Source organism: Pipra filicauda, unplaced genomic scaffold, assembly GCF_003945595.2.
Source record: "Pipra filicauda isolate LSUMZ 115617 unplaced genomic scaffold, ASM394559v2 scaffold29_size4552773_pilon, whole genome shotgun sequence".
Classification (NCBI taxonomy): Eukaryota; Metazoa; Chordata; class Aves; order Passeriformes; family Pipridae; genus Pipra; species Pipra filicauda.
In genome coordinates this window covers 4,423,831-4,441,992 of record NW_024104420.1, presented here as the reverse complement: position 1 = coordinate 4,441,992, position 18,162 = coordinate 4,423,831, and the positions used below count along the sequence as shown (strand labels likewise).

Below are 18,162 nucleotides of genomic sequence, written 5' to 3'. Positions count from 1 at the left end.
TCTCTGCTTTATGAATCCTTGTACATTCATATCTATAAATTACACTTAGTTCTATAGTCTCAGAAGTTACAGTATAGTTTGTAAAGAAATAAAAAATGCAAACAAAATGTCTAATGACAGTACTAATGCTGAGAAGTGTAGTATGTATGTCTTTTTTTCTTCAGCCTAGTTTATTTGATTCTTTGAACCAAATTATTCAAACAATAATTTAGCTACAGTCAATATAGCAAATAGTCATATTGCTTCCAGCTGACACATGCATTTTAAAGAATATTTTCTACTGATAACTTTTAATGACAGTTAGCCATACTATTAACTAGAAGCAATAAAGAATGTATCAAAATTTTCTTTTTTCATGTTTAAGTGGAATGCTGTAGGAGTAGAAGCAAAAATAATCTATCCTGCTGTCAGTTCTATAAAAATACTAGTTTGAATCAAAGTAAGAGTCCAAGATATTTTTGAAGCTTTCTTGTCTTGCTCTTAAACTGTTACTCTTAAAATAGTGTTAATGATGACTGAATTGCACTTTGGAAAAAAAAAAAAGGAATCCAAAATAGCCATGTGCATATGTAATTTTTTTCCCCTAATGGGTCTTTAAATATGCTGTTTTACTAGGAAATAAAGCATAGAACAGTGTGTGGGTTTTATGAACAACTTCAGGCAAAAGTTTGATAGTGGCTTGTTGATATTGATGAAGGTACATGAGTGAGTCCTATCACATCAATACAGGTGTTTACTGACTTGGGCCCTCGGCAGGTCTGGCTGCTTCTGTTCTGCTAACTGAAGCAAAGACTTTCACTGAGGTGTATTTGCAGAATTTAAAAAGTGTGTTTACAAATGTTTACATTTAAAAATAAAATTTAGGAAGAAAATTGTTGCTGCTAATACGGTAGTGTTCAAATTTTTGTATGTAAATGTAAATAATATAGAGGTGTTAATGCATCTTTTGTATTTAATTCAGGGGGTGGGGTATCTAATGAAAGCAGTGACAGTGAGATGGAGGACAAAACAACTGCTAATTTATCACTACTGAAGCTAGATGAATGGCTCCATCTCAGACTGGACCCTGAAGTAAGTAATGTGTCATTTCCATGTTGGTTACACATAGAAGGATATTTATGTTAAATCATCCTAAAAAGATTTGTGAAACATCTGAGTAAAAAAGAATTTTCTGTAAGAATGGTCCCTTTGAGTCTCTTGAATTTACATGACAATGTACTCTGTGAGTTAGCCTTTACTTCATGAGTTGGTTAAGAAATAGATCAACAGAGGCTCAACCCCCTTTTACCCAGACTAGTCTATTCTGTGAATTCATGTATTCAACATCCAAGTTGTAAGGTTTCCTAACTTACAACCCATAACTCTCAATTCTTGCACCTATGAACAAAAAAGAATAAAAATTATTAGTTACCTAGCCAGCAGTGAGAGTGCTCATCCTTCTTCCTCTGTCATGATGTGGGTGTCCCCTGTAGCACACTGGGAAGCAGGAAAGACTCAGCAGTCCAGCTGCTGTTAGATCTGCTTCAAAAGTGCTTTGGGTAAGCTGATGTGTTATACTTTCCAGCTTGGCAGTTTGGTCCATTTCCATAAGTTAGCAGATTCTAAAGAAGATGCCAGACAAAAGATAATGGCTACAGGGATGAGCAAGCTGCAGGTGGTAGTGGCTGTATAACGGCCCTTCTGCTCTTTACGGCCCCCGTATTGCCTGTGTGGTGCTCCCAGCACACATCAGACCTTAGTATAAGCTTGGTTAGCCAAAATCTGAGCGGGAGTTGGAAGAACAGTCCCAATAGCATATTGTATATTTCCTTCTCAGAGGATGACTAAAGTTGGATCAAAATGGAGCACCTGAAACTGGAATTGCTGAAAGAAAATTGTTGTGAGATTATAGAAAAAGAATCAAAAAACCTCAGCCTTTGAAGATAGAAGTTTTCAGGTCACTGAGAAGTGCCTGTGGTAGGAGGTAGAGTAACTCAGAGCTATTTTCCATAAGGTATGACTGAAGAGTGCAGGAATACAGACTGACTGATAGAAAAGGCATAAGACATGAAAATATTAGGGTTTTTTTAAAAAAAAGATTAATTTTTAAAGTGAAAAATAAAAAATGCAGTGTGTTTACAATACAATTTTAAATTATGTGCAGAGCTATGTGAAATGTTTTAAAAATTATCATACACCTGACGAAAGAAAAGGTAACAGCTTAGTTTAAATGTGGGGGGTTTTCCCCCTCTCTGGGACCTTAGTCTTGCTTCTCAGTCTGACAGAATGCCAGCTGCTGCCTGATAGGAAACACTTAGGGTACCCTTTTCCTATTTCATCTAATTTTAGTTAGTCTTTAACAGAATTTAAATTCCTTACAGGCTGCTGATTTGCTGTTGCAACTTAGACAGAAGTGGCATAGCTTATTTCTGCGTCATATGAGAGCTCCTTCAAAGTCGTGGTCTCAGGCTGATGAAGCAACTGTAAGAACGATTGTAGCTGTTTTAACTGCTGAAGAACAGTCTGCAGGTTTGCAGCAACCGTCAGGAATTGGTCAGAGACCAAGACCTGTGGCTTCTGAAGAACTTCCTTTAGCATTTACACGGAGGTCAGGCAACAGCAGAAAAAGTGCAGCAGAAACTGAATTCTCTGACTCCTCTAATGCTGAAAAGTAAGCTGTTGAGATGATCTAGAGACTGTAATTTATTTGCCTCTAAAAGCATGGCTTGAATTTCTGCTAGTATTGAGAAGGAAGAAACAGTATAAATACAGCTGAAAGCTTTGATACTGTCTTACACTGTGTTGTAGTTGTGATTTCATGGAGAAGTATTTCATATGTATGCCTGCTGGTTAAGAGAGCAGTCAGGAATATTGACCATGAGTTGTGCTCTTTGAGAAACAGCAGGAGGGGTTTAACTGTAACATTCAAAAATCAATGCATGATAATTATATTTTTTTAGTTAGTGTTCAATATGTTTTTGAATTACTGTCATGCAATAGGCTGATATATAGGTAAAAATTATTCTGTGGCTGCTTGTAAAAGTTGTGTTTTGTTCTGTATCTACCTTTACTTTTTAGAGTTTTAATGAAATCTACACCTCCTGCACTTCACCAGGCAAAGAAGTACAAACGAAAAAATATTTTACACTCCAAACAAACTTCAGATGACAGGTCAGATCGATCATCAGTGAAGTCTGCAGACAGCAGTAGCTATCCTAGCCCTTGTGCTAGTCCTTGTTCTCCAATATCTGGAAAGGTAAAGTTCTCATAACCATATTACTCTGCTCTTCAAAATGAATAGAACTTCTTGCTCGTATCTTTCAGCACCTATCAAGTATTGTATCGGTAAATTAAGAACCGATCTTAGATTTTCATTGTTAACAAGTGCATAATATTTCTTTCTGGAACTTAAAATCAAGTCTAAATATCCTTGTTGCACTAGTTTAATACAGTAAAAATATTATTCTCTGCAGACTTTTGAGGTAAAGCTATCCAAAGTTGAAAAAAATCAGATTTTTTTTTTTTTAAACTTGGTATATTAAACAGTGAAGGTGTGTACGGCACATGCACTTCTGAACCCTTTGGTTTCTGCCTTCCTCTGTTTCTGTAATAGCATACATTGGTACTGATTCTATAAGTTTTGTGTTATCTGCCTTATTACAGCTGCTTGGGCGTTTGGGGTTTTTTTATGATTATTTTAACAAAGCACACATTTTTAATTAGGTTATTGTCATAATTCTCTCTATATACTTGAATAGTAAACTACACTAATACTAAACAGATCACTGAGGGGACAGCCCATTGCTCTTTTCATCATGGACTCATTGGAAAATTTAGTAATGCCTCTTAAGTCTTTCAGTTTTTAGATTCAGCCAGTGTTAAAGAGAGAAAACTTCATGTTTCCTGAAGATGGAATACGAGTAGTGTGCTGCAGGCTACAGTCCAGGATGATTAATTTTGTGTGGAACTTCAGGTCCTTCAGACCTTCAAAGAATTGTAATTACTAAACTGTTCAGGCCTGTTCTACTGTACTTGCTTCCTGCCCCTCATGAATGAATTACTATGTTGAAAAGTGCTTAGAAATGTAAAATAGATGTGAAAATCAATTCAGACAGGAACAGCTGATAGATTCTATGTTTCTTGTATAATCTGGAAGAGGAGAGGAGGAGCGCAGTGAAGGGATTTCTGTCTTTATGTGTGTAAAACTTTAGAACTAAAGCGTGGTTTATTTTATTGTGTTTATTAATTTAATTTTTCTAGTGTTCCAAATCTCCTTCACCAAGACAAAATATGCCAGTTCGGTACTTTATAATGAAAAGTAGCAACTTGCAGAACATTGATATTTCTCAGCAGAAGGGTATATGGTCCACTACACCAAGTAATGAGCGAAAACTGAATGGAGCCTTTTGGGAGAGCAGCATGGTTTACTTAATATTTTCTGTTCAAGGGTCTGGACACTTTCAGGTGAGTTCGTAGCTAATACTGAATATTGGCTGTGGTTAATGTTTTAAGAGGGTGCAGCAAATGCCTATGTGTAGTATGGAGGGCTTTCCTTATGACTCCTGACCTGATAAGTAGAGTAGGATGCCAATGTCTCTGGTTGTTGAGAAAAGAGTACTTCATTTTTCTCTGAAATAGACTGTTTTAATTAACTCAGTTTGTCCCTCAAAGGCTAAGACTAAATTGCATCCAAACATAATGAGTCAGAATAGGGTTTATACCCTATATAAATGCTTTCAAACAACTACAATGAAATAAGTAAATAAAAAAATCCACAGAAAGCAAGTGATTGCTGCTCTTTTCTCTGCATACCAAAATAAATATTATAAGTGAACAAACAGTTACAAATCACAGCTTTCTAAAGTCAGCAAACTCACAGATGACTTTATTACAGATTTTAATAAAAACTGTTTTGCCTGAATTGTGGTTTCTAAAAGTTAGGAAACTGGGAAGCATGGCCATGATTCTTCCTGAGCTGTGTCTTGACTTCATATTTAGTGAGGTATTTGTCAACAATTCGTTGGCAGATTTTTGGCCAGTTTAAAGTTACATTTGACCTGGTAGTGCGAAATTGCAGGTTAGCTGTGTTGGAGAGTCAGCTAAACTCAATTGTTCCAGGTGAAGAAAGTTCAATTTACCTCTTTACATATAAACTATTTGTAGAAGTCAGCTGAATTTAAAATCTAATGAACCAACCCAAATACAGCTATCTTGGCAATACTGCTGGAGGATTGCAGTGAGATACACATACAGTGATTTGGCAAATGCAGTGTAATATGGAAAAGTAATTTTCAGCATGCCGGTTGATGCTGAAAATAGGCAGTTATGTTGGTGCTCTTAGACAAGGAAGCCGGGAAGGAAAGACACACCGAAGTCAGGATGTGGGTGGTTGATAGTGCCTTACCCTTCCAGTTTTGACAATGTAGCAGACCTTTATGAGAATGTGAGATTAACTTCTCTAATAATATTCTCTTATCCCAGGTGTCTCTTTTCTTTCTGCCTTTATTTTTCCTCTGTTCCTTTTGTTAATTTTCATTGAAATCTGGCTTGAGCAATCTAGGACTGCATGTCTTACGGCAGCAGTATGTGCTGGTAACTTACATAGTGCACTGCATCTCTTGGACTCTTGTATCATAACTGGCATAAATTTGCCTAAAGGGCTGATACACTGTATGTGGCCTTGGTTTATTTTTCGTTTGTTTGGGGGGTGTTTTTAAGGGGTGTCCTTAAATAAGTTAGATGCAGCCTTGGATTTGTGGTTTCTTTCATTTTCTTTCTGAATATTTGTCTTGTTGGAACTTCTTTCCACTTCATTGAAGGAGGAACTAAAAGCAACTTTGACTTCTGTCTTTGAAGAACAGCTGCACTCTTCTAATTCTATATGAAAGTTTCTTAACAGAGAGGGAACAGGGGAAGGAAGGAATAGATCTGCTCTAGAAGTATCTACAAGTAACAAGGAGTAGCTAATGGACTATTCTGTAGTAGAACATTCATCTTGATTCCTTGCACTTCAAATGTTTTTACAACACCTTCCCAGCCTCTGTTACAAAGCTTAAAAAATCTCCAGTGGTAATTGTGAGAGATGAATTCAGAGACGTTCTTTGTGGTCAAACTCTAGAAGATATATTTTAGGTGGAAAAAGCCAAATGATACTTCTAACTTTCTTGATGTAAACATTTTAGAAGTCCACTCATTTATTTAATTCCAACATAAATAGATATGCTCTCATTATGTCTGTTCTTACATATTTAAATTTTTGTTCCAGGGTTTTGCTAGAATGGATTCAGCAATAGGGTGTGAGAAAAGTCAAGACTGGGGATCTACTGGTTTTGGAGGTGTATTTAAGGTGGAGTGGATCCGAAAAGAAAGCATTCCTTTTCAGTTTGCACACCATTTGCTCAACCCTTGGAATGACAATAAGAAAGTACAAATAAGCAGAGATGGCCAGGTAATGTTATTCTCTTCTGAAGTCTTTACTTGGTAGAATTGTGTATCGTTTATTAACTTGTTCAGCCTTGACGTTCATCTCAGCTGTCCTCATATATATGTTAATCTGAATCAGAGTTCATTGATCTGCACTGTGCCTTTTGCTAATGGAGAATTACTGTTGAACTAGTGGAAACATTGGATAAAATAAAAGAAGTTTATTACTTAATTTGTATTAAAAAAATAGATAATTTAAGTCTGGATACATCAACAAATGAATGTTTGAGGGTTTTTTTAATTTCAGAGGTTTGTTCCATATTTGGTTCAGATGTGTTCCCTGAAATAGTCTGTCACACCCAAATAACTGTTCATAATTAGAGCTTTGAGTTTTCTGTAAAACCTGAAGAGAACCTTGATATTTGAGATGGAATAAAGCTTAGGACTGTTCTCCACTTTGTTAAATCTAAATTCAACTACAAAAAGACGGAAAAGAATTGGCACAAGAGTTCTCTGGCAGTTTCTGTGTTCTCCTCAGTCCCTTCCCAAAACGTATCATTGGTACAACATTGTAGAGCTAAACTTGTATTGTCTTCTCACTGCTTCCCCAAAACCTCTCCAGTTGTAAGAATGAGGAAAGGAGCATACTGCAAGAACAAGGACAGGAATGTAGCACATGCTGTAGCTGACAGTACTTCTCTTGTAAGTGGCTCCTAAGACCTAAAGAATCTCAATGATTCTAAAAACAAGTGGTTTATATTGGTTTGTATGATTCCACCAAGAGCCACTGTATGACCTGTGACCTGCCTTTCCACGTTCTCCACCACACTTGATTGAATTAAACTTAAAAGATGTAGAGAATGATAATCTTTAGTTAATGAGAAAGTGACATGTGGAAGGTATGAATTCTGTGGTGGATCTGTTCTTGTATATGATGGTGATGTGTTCATTGGGAATTCTCTTCATGAGAACTGACACGTTGCAGTGAAGGAAAAAAAAACCCAAACAGCCTGTAGGCCGGGGTTGCTTATGGAAGTTTTTAATCTCCTGCTGAGCCCTTCCTGTGTGTGGAATTCTAATGTATGACTCAAGGGCAAAAGGAATGACCTTTTTCAGAAAGGTTGAAAGCGTTCACTGGCAACCTCTTCTAAGAATTTTGTAATTAATAGTTCTTCTGTGTCAGTAGTAGCAGTGCTAATAAGTTCTCTAATTTCCTGATCATTTCTAGGAGCTGGAACCACAAGTTGGAGAGCAGTTGCTGCAGCTTTGGGACCATATTCCTTCAGCAGGAAAAAACTCAACTGATTAAGCATGTCAGATAATGTGATGGAGGTAGTTATTTCATGCATTGTTTTCTGGTTTTATGATAGAGGAAAAGATGTCTACATACAGTGTATTGTTACAGTACTGCCTTTCGCTTGTAGGTTGTGGAAGAGCAGTTGCACTTGGGACTAATTCTCTTCCTTTTGGTTTCTTTTAGCTGTGTTTGTTGGAACATCAGCTCTAACCACAAGAACCAGCAGCGTGTCTACAATATAAAGATGAGGAAGAAGGTGGCGCAACAGATTCCTGAAGCTGCTAGTCATACTGTGCAGCTAGGAGTGGAAAAATAAGAGGGAATTATGTTGGTTTCCTAGTTTTAACAAGTGTCAATAACATTATCCACCAATCTGTTTTTGACTGAATTATTTTTTCTACAGTAGCATCCAGTAGATATTTAAAAACATGGTAAAGTTCAAGTGATTTTGAAACAATGCAACACCTGTAAGTTATTCTTGGGTTTAAAGTAGCTCAGCAGACTGTTTAAACACGCAGTTTACATTTAAAGACTTCTCCAGTAAAATCCAGTAAAATGTGTGAAAGAAACCAGTGTAATGTCAATTAACCAATCTTGCAGTTTGCATAAAAGAAATGAATTGAGAATAAATGGCTCCAAATAGATTAGAGGATTCCATAAGTGTTTGTATGGCAGTGCAAATTTCTGTATGACAGTGCAAGAGAGCAGGATATATTCATACAAACACTTAGACAGCTGGAGAACAGTACTTTTTAATTTAAATTCATGAGACTTTTGAGCGTGGGTTGGTCCAGTAGTGTTTCCAGTTTCAAATATTTTTTGCCTTTAAGAAGTACTCACACTTGGATAAGCTGGAACAGTCTTTCAGAGGCCTGTTGCCAAATGGCACTCTAATAGTTCACTAACTTGGGCATTATTAGAAGATTTTTACTTCTTTTATAAAAAATAAAAAATAATTAGCAGTACCACTTCTGTCATCTTTCAGTGTAGTTCATGCTTCCTTTCTATACCTTGTCTTTCAAGTTCTTTTCTTTCTTCCATACTACTGTTGTTTTGCTTTATTTCGCTTCTCCATAGTCTTTAACGTCCTGTACTATAAGGCTGGTATAAATTCAGTCTGCTTATTGTCAGCACTATGTTTGTGGTCATTCTCAGGTTAAGAGCTTTTTCTGCTCCTGAGCCACTACTTAGTTTCTCACAGGATGTTCTCACAAATATACCCTGTATATTTGTTCTTGCATTCTGTGTAGTGACTTCCATATGTAAACTGTCGGTTTTAGTAGGTTTAGTGCCAAGGCTAGCAGGGTCTATGTAATGCTGTAATGCCTAATGCAGTGTTTCTGGAGATGGTGCACACAAGGGAGCTGTGAGGCTCGTGTTACCTTATACAGTACTTGCAGACCTGTACCCACAAAGAAATCTGGGGTGTATTGCCCTGTATAGGATTACATGCACTGCAAGGACAGAACTGGCACAGAAGGAGAGCAGGGGTAGGCGTAATGTTTGGTTAAGGAGCCTGAAGAGGGCTTCTGCAGATTGATGATAAGAACAGTCCAGCCAAGGACTTTGCATTCCTCAAGGGCGTTGTCTGGTGTAGGTCTCCTGTTTGGAGAAGAGATTGTGCCCTGCTGCCTGAGTCACAGCCACAGTCATGTAATTTTTGGCACGCCCAGATGTTATGTCTCACTCAGTCTTGGAGGATTATTTGACTTGCTCTTGTTACAACCCAGGTAATTGTACTACTGATCTGTATTTTTGCCTGTACTGTTATCTGGAGATGGACTGTTTGTCCCTGAAGCTGTTGGCCTGGTGTTTGTAACCATATTCTGTAACCTGGCACGGCTGCCTTAAGCCCTTACGCTCTGGTGTTAGAAGTCGGATGTGATACACTGAATCATGGGCAGCCCTGACCCTGTAGCAGGTGCCTCAGTTGATTACTTCAGGACTTTGCCATGCCCATGCATGTCAGATTCTACTTTGATTAGAGCAAGTCAGATGGATGGAAACACAGAGTTCCCCTTATATCTTTTAGAGATACTGAGTAGGATTTGAAGAATGCAGTTTACTACCTACAAAAAGATCCATCCCTTACCCAGCAAGACCCTGGGGCTGTGATAGAGGAGAAGGCTTTAGCCCCTGTCTGTGTTAAAAGCCATCAGACTAATGTGGGGAGCAATGTGTGATCCTCCAGGTAACAGTATCTGCCTGTGAAACATTTGATCATTGTCTGGAGGCTGTAGAAAAGGAAATTTCTTTATGTAGAGTCCCAGAAGACAGGAATAATACTTCATCTCATTCAGATTCAGACAATGCTGTGTCAAGTTCCTCCCAAATGGAGGACTTGGTAATCTAACCAGTTGTTAAAACAGAATGTGATGCTTGACACTCTTTCACAAGCATCTGATGTAACCGAACTAAGCAGGTGCTGTCACAAATCTGTTACTGTAAACTATTTAAGCTGGCTGGCGAATATGTTACACAGCAGATGGAGGACACCATCTGAGTTTCAGACTGGAAAGCCTGGAGTCTCACTTTGGGGTCTGGGATCCAACTACAGTTTCCAACAGGAAGTGCAGATACTCTCTTCCAGGTGGCACTAGGACATGTTCAGAGAAGTACCCCAAGATGATTGAGGACCCCTGGGCCAGTCCCACAGATTTGGATTGAGTTTGGCCAGGGTGGTCATCAGTCATGCTTTAGAAGTAGCACCTATTGGCAGAGGAACATTGTGTGGACATTGTCCCACATGTTCCGTAAGTGCCCGCTAATCAAAAAGGGTCCTGGTCCACTTGGAGCCCATTTCAATAGGCACTGGCCTTACAGGCACAGCAGCCAACCTCACATGGGCCCATCTCTTACAAAAGTTAGTGTCTGGAGAACAGATCTAGTGGACTTTTCTTGATACTGCTGAAGCATTTAAATGCTCATCTGTAAGGACATAATTCTGCTTGCTTTTAAATGATTTGAAAGAAAAAGCTTCAAGAAGCTTCCCTCTGATCTCTCTCATTGGATGATTAGTGTGATGGCGACCTTGCTTTCTCAGAGAGACTCCTTTATTTTCTGCATTGTCATCCATACAAATTTAGTAGGTCTCATCTAGTAGAAATAAGGACATCTTTATGGCTAGCCATCCCTTCAGTTAAATTGTTGCAAACTGTCTGTACAGTTATTTCACTATGGAGCAATGATTTCCCGATAGTTCTTTCTGCAGAATCCTCTGCTCTGGTTTCATGTTGTGTCTGTAAGACCACAGCTTTGAATGTTTTGGAAAACCACTCCTTACAGCCATCAAGCACCTTCTGGTTTCCTAACCTTGTGTACTGACATTTTCTGTTTTCACTTTGTATCACCTGGATCCCCGAAGAGACAGATCTTGGTAACCATGTGTCTGATGTTACCAACAGTATCATCCCTCTGTGGAAGAACTTCAGGGCTGTACCTCTGTACTGGGATTTTTAGGGACACCTCATCTGGCTGATTATGACTGAGTGTGATTAAACTCAGTGAAGTGAAAACTAAAGCAGGATGAAGGCCACAGAGGTGGCCCTCTGTATCTGAAAAGACAACTTTTATCTATGATGACAAATGGGAGAAATAGCCCATCACCATCTTCTGTGCAACAGTAAAAATCCCGTCTTGGAGGTTGTAAGCCAGGAGTGATTTACTCTGCTTTAAAGTAAATGAAGTTCTTGCAAGCTAGACCATTGCCCATAAACACTGGAGTGAGGAGAAAGGAAACATAAATGGAGGACAGCCACAGGCTTGCAAATTTTTTTCATACATGAAAACTTAGCAGTATTGATTCAGGGAAATTCTTGTCATGTTCCTCAATGCAGCAGGTAAGATCTTTGCCAGTGGCTCCTGAGAAAATGCTGAGGTGTGCTGCCCTCTCAGGAACAGATTTCTGAAAATAGGTAAAAGCGGCAAGCTGTTTTGCCACAGACAGAAATTGGTTCCTTTTGCTAGGAACAAAATAAGTTTGCTAAGTATTTTTTAAGGGTTTTTTTTGTTAAATATTTTACTTTTATAAAAATCTTACATTTGTATTGGTTATTTGTTGCAACTACTTATTCCAATATTTGCTTTTTTAAATTTTTTTTGCCACTATTGAACTAGTATAATTTTTGCTCCATCATCCCAACAGCTATAAAGACATTTCCTCTGGTCCTTGTGGGTTTAATTTCTACTGTGAAATTTTTTGCAGTTTCTGTCAAAATGAAATCACAGCTCATAGCTGGCAGATTTCTCTGAGGTGATTGGATCAGTCCATAATTACCCTGAGGTGCTTTGTCTTTAAAGTGAATTAAAGTGGTTTCTGCAATTACTAATTTTCCCCCCTTTTTTTCTCATGAGGAGCTGAAGTGATTGTCCCAGAGCAACCACTTTCTAGATGTATTCAGTCACTGTCTGAATGACATTAGCTGTTAAAAGAAATTTTTGTCACTAGGCTCTCATCTCCATCTGTTAGATGTATTGGCACAGATCAATTATGATACCTAGTAGCTTGATCTTGGTGCCTTAAAAGAGAGACCCCATAAAAAGGAATCCCTGGGCAATTATGCACTTACAATCTAAACTCCCCATCCCTCATGTGACAGTCCAGACCAACACCATTATTAGGGTCTGGGGTGTTTTTGCTCTTTGTTGCTTCACTGTTTTGTTACCAAGTGGTTGCTATGTGGTCCCCTTCACATCCTCTTAGGTTGGTTTTGGTAGGGGTCAGTTCTGTAGTCCATGGTACAATCTGGTTGTTGCAGTTCATAGACCGTGATCTCTGGGTTGTCTGGTCCAGCTATTAATTTTTAACTAATATTTGGGGGATAACCATGTCTATTCTAACTGTTGTTAATGTTCATATTGTTAGCTCCAGGTTTCACTATGATCCGTCTTTGACTTAGACATACTCAACATATATAGTTTCGATAAAGTTCAACTTGTGGCTTAACAATTCTAGCTACTTCTGTCAAGCAAGCACTTAGCTACTTTCAAATAATACAAAATTTTAAACATTAGTAGTTTGTCTCCTGTTGCTCTACATCTTTCTTCTAGCACTTAGCTGCACTGTTACCTTCCTGTGGATCATGCTATGTTGCTCTCAGCTGTCTCTGTTGCATCTTCTAACAGGTACCACAGGCCAGAAAGTAGGTGATGCTGCTCTGGATTAAAAGCTTTATTTGTTGTTTTGATTCTTTTGACAGATGTTGAAAGGGTGTTGCCTAGATCAAAAGTGTAAATCTGGGTTTAAAGACAAATCATGAAAGTAGACTGAGGGAATAGCCCCAGTAGAGAATAAAAATTAAGAGTCCTGAAGATATTAAAAAGTATGCCCATAATTAAATCAGGTAATTCAGAAAGGTTGTATTTTATTTGTGTCAAGCCCAGAAGGAGTTTTAATGCTAATTTCATACCTTGGGGATGTGAAATCATTATTTTTTGCCTTGTGTTGTATAGTGCATAGCTCTGAGATTCACAAGCTGATCTTGTAAGTTTGCCTATGTGAGTGGTCATATTGCATTTGGTACTGTTGATATATGAGCAAAGGTTGTAGCTCGAGGCTCTTAAATAATATACCACTTTGTTCGATCCATATGGAATGTCTGGTGAAGCCTAGCAGCAGTCAAATAAGATTAAGAAATAGGGAACAAAACACAATTGCCAAAGTTGCTACTATATGAGGATGTTCTGGACACTGGGCAGAAACTGTGAATGAAATTGTATGACACATGTAAAATAGATTTAATAACTTATGCTCTTGTAAACCATGTTGATAATCTGTTTTAAAAGCAAGCTGTGTAGAAATAGGAACTGACTCTCTGTGCACCGACAAGCTTTCTGTGAATTTTAACTTATAGCGTGTCTAGTTAAGAGCACAAAACTTCCTTTCTTTGATTGTTTTGATGGGTCTTTTCAGATTAAGCATCTCTTTTCATACTCACGCTTCTTGTATTAGTTTAAGTGCAGTTAGTAATGAAGAAATCTGTCTTGCAACTCGACAATTTCAGCATTTCAATGGCTGCTGCTTTCAACAGCTTATCCACTGCTAAGTTCCAACATGCCCTAAACCAAAGTACAAAGTAAGATTTCATTGCTGTAAGAGAACTGCTGTGCTCTATTCATAGCTTTTTTATGAAAATGGGATCTACTTTTTATTCAAGGACAGGCCTAGGGAGTGGAGCAGAAGTACCAATCTAGAAGGAAGAGAAAAGAGAAAAGGGCCACAGGACACCTCACAAACAGGCTGTGAAGCTTCCGAGAGACCCATGGACTGTTGCTTTAGCTTATTTTCCTGATTACCTGGTTGAATTTTTCTGGTTTACCCGGTTGACTGGAACTGTTAATATGTATGTGGTGTAGGTTTCATGTGTGAATTTTGCTGGTCTTCTGTCTTCAGAGGCACTGAGAAAATATGTTGCAAAGTTCCATGGCCTAGTTTGGACATCAGAGGACTGCAGTAGCTGTAGTCATAGTGCTCCTTAGTCTGAAGTTGAGGTAAGGTTAGCTGCCTAGTTCTGCTTTTGTTTCTATTTAGAGCATTGAAGCTGGATGAGATCAGAAAGTGATTAAAAAACCGCACCATGCTGTGTTTCCCAGGTGAAGTAGACAGAATTTGCTGTGTTGTCTCCCAGTACTCAATTTTAAAAACTGCAGAAAACATGCTTTTGTCAGACTTGAAACCTACTGGGAATGTGCCAGTTCCCATTTAAAAGTCGGGACAATTTTGATTGAACAGGCACTCTGTTTTAACACTCCTGGAAAGGAAATATTGCTGAAAAGGGGAAGTATTAACTTCCCAGGCACATCATCAGTAAGTGGCAGAGCCCTGATCTCCTAAGGTTTGTTTTAATAGATGTTGCTCCACTCAGTAACAAATCAAACCAACAACAGGTGTTGTCCAGCTTTGGTAAATGTGGACACAAGAGTTATAGGAAGTATCCATGGGTAGAAAGGTCATACCAGTTGGTATAAGGTGGAAGAATGGAAAGAGAAAGTAGCTCTGTTACACTCCTGTGAACACCAGTACTACTTTTTAAAAAAATTTATTAGGTGAGGGGTTTCCTGAACTCTGAACATGTCAGAGCTGTTGAATTGTTTGTATTCCCTGTGGTGAGACACCAGATGAGCAGGAGTGGTACAGGAAGAAGCATTTGCTTTGAAGGAATACAGACAATGGTGTCAGAAAAAACAGGGCTCTGAAGATCCTTCAGAGTGAAGCTAGGTGGTGCAGTTGACTAGCACATGAGCTCTAGTCACCTGAGGACTGTTTAAAATGAAACCTAGTTTTATGAGCAGTTGCAAATAAAGTGGACTCTCCTCAGGAAAAGTAGTGAATTATGGTAAGGAATTTGTATTATTAGCCTGCTGCTTTTTGTCTGACATACCCATGAGTTTTTACTTCTCCAAAAAGGAGGATGATGAGAAGTGCTAGAGTGCAGGTAGATATTAGAAGATATGTCTTCAGAACTGTTATTAAATACTTGTTAATTGTTTTTCTTCTCCATGGAAAGCAGACATTATTAGACAAGCAATAATGATATGTTAGTTATTAAAGGATTTAAGTAGTAATTTTCTTGTGTAAACATTACTAATTACCTGCAAGAAATGATGAACATGAGGATGGTTTTTCTAAGTAAAAAGGTCAGCTCAGGACAGGGCTCAGGATCCAGCTTCCAGCCCTGGTGCCTCAGACTCTTGACCAGCTCTGTTACCCTTCTTTTTGTTACACCTTCTCTATTCTTTAGCTTAGTCTATTTATTACCTCTTGGTCCCTCAGCACTTGAAAAATATAAGTCCTTGCCTAGCTGAAGTGCAGATACCAGTAGGCTTCTCTGTATCACTGATCTCTGCTTCTTGCTATTTCTGTTGTCCTAAAGCAATTTTGGTTTACTCTGTTTCAGTTGTAACCTTAAGAGTCATCTCTTAAGAGTGCAGGAGACAGCAGTTCCAGTGTGTCTGAAGTCAAGAAAGTGAGGCAGGCCAGCTGAGCTGAGCTGAGCAGGGATTTTCTGCTAGAACTTAGGTGGAAAAGGAAAGTGTATGGGCATTGGAAGCAAGGCTGGGTAACATGAGAGTACTATACAGGTGCTGTTCACCACTGTTGAGAGAAAATTTTTGCAATCAAAGCTTGGTAAGAATTCAAACTGGCCAGCACTGAGCAGGATGATAATAAGGTTTTTAAAGATGTTAACAGCAAAAAGAGGATCAGAGTTAACATTAGTTTGTTGCTTGACAAGGTCAGACATCTCACAAATAGGGAGGTAGACAAAATGGAAACATTTAATGCCTTTTTCACTGAGGTTTTGAACACTAGTGCTGGGCCCTGGGAGCTCCGGAGCCTGGTGTTGGAAGACCTTGACTGGGTGGATGATAAACTCGCAGCCAACCCTGAGCTTGTTTAAACCTTGCTGCACCAGCTGGACATGCATAAATCTGTGGCACCCAATTGGATTCATCCCCAGTACTGAAAGAGCTGGACAAAGCTACTGTGCGTTCTCTTTCAATTATTTTTCAATGGTCTTGGGAGTCCCAGCTAACTGGAAACTATCAAATATTGTCCCAATTTTAAAGAAGGATAACAAGAAAGATTCTGCTAATTACGGGCCTGTCAGTTTCACCTCAGTGCCTGGTAAAGTTCTGAGAAGGTTATTCCTGGAGGTACTGAAAAACACTTAAGAGACAACACAAGTCATTGGCCACAGCCAGGGTTCATGAGGGGAAGGTCCAACTTTAGTTTTCCTTTTATAACAAGGTCACACATCTAGCTGACCAAAGGAAGCCAATAGATGTGAGGTTTTTTGGTTTCAGTAAAGTTTCTGATACTTTCTGTAAGGACTTAAAGAGCACAGTTGCCTGTCTCAAACACTCTCCACCAGAAGGAACTTGACGTAGATAAGACACCACAGCAGGAACTTAAGATAAGCACCGAAGGGAGGAATTTGCAACAGGAAGGTGCTAATTCCAGACCTGACAGAGGCAAGATCTGATTTGTACATCCTGGTTAATGCATCTGGAAAAAAATTCCCACTGTGGCAAACTGTAAAGGAAGCAACTGCTCATACACACGCCACCCCAAGTTATGGGAACAGTATCTGCAACCATTCCATGGACACCTGGAACTTGGACTGTATAAAGGTGGTACCTGTGGAAGAAAGACTCCCAGGACCCCCATCACCAAGAAGCCCACGGTGAAGAAAGACCAATGGGCTGCCGCTGGATCCATAGGTGGTCTGCTTGACCTCTTTGTCTCCCTCTCTCCCCTCTCCTCACCTTTTCTATTTCTTTCTATCTCACATTCACTGTTAAATAAAATCTGTATTATAGACTTTAGCATATGGGCTCATTTGGACCTTAATTTAGGCAGAGGCATCTCTCACTAACTTCTCAGAATGTCCTTCTGGATAACCTGTGCAGCACACAGCTAAACAAACCCATAATATATTGGGTGAGCAACTGGCTGATGTGTTGGGCTTATAGTAAATGGGGTGGTATCAGGCTGGTGGCTAATCATCAATGGATTTCCACAGGGTTCAGTTTTAGAGCAAGTATTACTTGAGCATTTTTATAAATCCAGATGCAGGAATTGAAGGTACATTAAGTAAGTTTGCTAATGATACTAGACTAGGAGGAGCTGTGGACTCCCTCAGTGGTAGAGAGGCCTTGCACAGAGATCTGGATAGACTAGAGAGCTGGGCAGTAACCAACCATATAAAATTCAATAAGAGCAAGTACTGGATTCTGCACCTGGGGTGGGGCAACTCCAGATGTACAGACAGACTGGGGAATGAGATGCTGGAGAGCAGTGCTGCGGAAAGGGACCTGGGGATCCAGCTCAATGGCAAGTGGAATATCAGTCAGCAGTGCCTTGGGAGCCAGGAGGGCCAACAGTGTCCTGGAGGGTGCCAACTGGTTGAGGGAGGGGATTGTCCCTCTGCTCTGTGTTGATGTGGCCTCACCTCAAGTCCTGTGTGCAGTTTTGGGTACCTCAGTATAAGGCGGACATCAAAATGTTGGAGTATGTCCAGAGGAGGGTGACTAAGATGGTGAAAGACCTCAGAGGCAAGAGGAGCAGCTGAGGTCACTTGGCTTGTTCAGCTTGATGAAGAAAAGGCTGAGAGATGACCCCATCACAGTCTACAACTTCCTCAAGGGGGACAGCAGAGGCTGATCTCCTGTCTCTGGTGACCAGTGATAGGACATGAGGAAATGGAATGAAACCGTGTCAGGGGAAGTTCATATTGGACATTAGGAAAAGGTTCTTCACTGAGAGGGTGGTCAGTCACTGGAACAGGCTACCCAAGAAAGTGGTCACAGGACCAAGTCTGCCAGATTTGAAGGAGTGTCTGAACAATGCTTTTATTCGTATAGTTTACTTTTTGGTAGTCCAGGAAGGAGCAGGGTCTTGGACTTGATGACACTTTATGGGTCCCTTCCAATTCGAGATATTCTATCATTTTCTCTGTTCTCTT

General features: G+C 39.3%; 1 protein-coding gene across 2 annotated transcripts in view; it reads left to right on the top strand.

Annotated features, from left to right (window-relative positions):
* Window positions 1–8,037, top strand: part of LOC113982226 (3'-5' RNA helicase YTHDC2) — a 37,482-nt gene extending 29,445 nt beyond the window's left edge. For both annotated transcript variants that reach the window (XM_027710240.2, XM_027710241.2), the window contains exons 24-30: window positions 962–1,071; window positions 2,361–2,650; window positions 3,058–3,235; window positions 4,240–4,443; window positions 6,245–6,427; window positions 7,631–7,734; window positions 7,883–8,037. In XM_027710240.2, the coding sequence (XP_027566041.1) occupies window positions 962–1,071; window positions 2,361–2,650; window positions 3,058–3,235; window positions 4,240–4,443; window positions 6,245–6,427; window positions 7,631–7,711 (1,046 nt within the window). In that variant the 3' untranslated portion in view covers window positions 7,712–7,734; window positions 7,883–8,037. The remainder of the gene's footprint in view (window positions 1–961; window positions 1,072–2,360; window positions 2,651–3,057; window positions 3,236–4,239; window positions 4,444–6,244; window positions 6,428–7,630; window positions 7,735–7,882) is intronic.
* The last annotated feature ends 10,125 nt before the right edge of the window (window positions 8,038–18,162 follow it).